This window comes from Mandrillus leucophaeus, unplaced genomic scaffold, assembly GCF_000951045.1.
Source record: "Mandrillus leucophaeus isolate KB7577 unplaced genomic scaffold, Mleu.le_1.0 Scaffold334, whole genome shotgun sequence".
Taxonomy (NCBI): domain Eukaryota; kingdom Metazoa; phylum Chordata; class Mammalia; order Primates; family Cercopithecidae; genus Mandrillus; species Mandrillus leucophaeus.
This window is the reverse complement of record NW_012103521.1, coordinates 82,434-83,732: the sequence shown is the minus strand read 5'-3', so window position 1 is coordinate 83,732 and position 1,299 is coordinate 82,434. Positions and strand designations below refer to the sequence as shown.

Sequence of the window (1,299 nt, the reverse complement as noted above, 5' to 3'; positions counted from 1 at the left end):
TTACCATGCTTATTTTAAAACCATAGTTCAACTTCAGATGATTCCTTTTTACCATGCTTATTTTAAAACCATAGTTCAACTTTAGATGATTCCTTTTCATCATCCTTATTAAAATATGTAATCTCATTTTTTCCTATTTCTAGATAATCATGATGTTCCTGCTGCTGCCATATATTTAGGTGCAATCTTTATGTTTAAATTTTTAAAAGATTACATAGGTATGAACACAACCGAGAAGAGCTTTCACTTTTGTGACATATTTTAAAGATAATTTTTAATAGACTCAGATATTAATTTGCTTATAGATTGGCTGGGTTTACGTTATGGCGGATATGTCTTCCAGACTTGCAGTATCCTCTTAAAGGAGACTTATCCATGACAATGGAACATACAATCTGATTCCTTTTTGTTTTCCCTAAATGAGAAAACAGAGGCTCAGACATATCAGATGTATTTCCCGAAAGTCTCCTGCCTCTTTCTATTAAATTATTTTGCCTCATGGGCAAATCACTTACCACATCAAGATACAAGAAAAAGTAAAATTTGTGGATCCTTTTTGAACATAAATACATTTCTTTTTAAGTAACTTTTTTAACCTGGTTTACCTTTCTGGTTTGATGTCTTTTAACATCACATTTGCTTTATCAAATATTCCTTAGCTAAAATTCTACTTTTTATTAAACAATTAGGTTTGGTTTCAAAATCGAAGGGCCAAATGGAGAAAAAGGGAACGTTATGGCCAAATACAACAAGCGAAAAGCCATTTTGCTGCCACCTATGATATATCAGTTTTGCCAAGGACTGACAGCTACCCACAGGTATGCTAAACTACACAGAATACTGTTCAAGAAAAGTAGATTTGGTTTGTGTATTCTTAAAATGGTTATCATAGGCTTTATTTTATGTGATATAATAGTCAAGAATGAAAATTTAAGCTTCAGAAAACATTCTTCCTGTCTGCTAAGTTTTAATTTTTCTAAATTATTTTCTTGTTTTTCTTACAGAGTCATTCATTTAAAAATATTTCAGGGTATTTTTTTCTTTTGAATTTTGTTGCATATTGCAACAAATGAAATAGCATCATTTAATGATACAGGTATTTTAATTATTCTACATTCTAATTACTCAGACTCTCTCCCTTTGTTAACTTTTAAAAATACTGTACATAGAGTGTTGCCTGGCATGCAATCTCTGTGGATATTGTTTTATGAACTATACTAAAACCTGATGTCAAATGTGGCCTATTAAGCCCTTAACTCCACTTAAAAATATGTCTCTTTTTCTATTTTTTTTTTTTTT

General features: G+C 30.5%; 1 protein-coding gene across 1 annotated transcript in view; it reads left to right on the top strand.

Moving 5' to 3' along the window:
* The window catches only part of ALX1 (ALX homeobox 1), a 37,411-nt gene that overhangs the window by 11,780 nt on the left and 24,332 nt on the right, over nt 1–1,299 (top strand). The window contains exon 3 of the mRNA XM_011988658.1: nt 690–818. Within this exon, the coding sequence (XP_011844048.1) occupies nt 690–818 (129 nt within the window). The remainder of the gene's footprint in view (nt 1–689; nt 819–1,299) is intronic.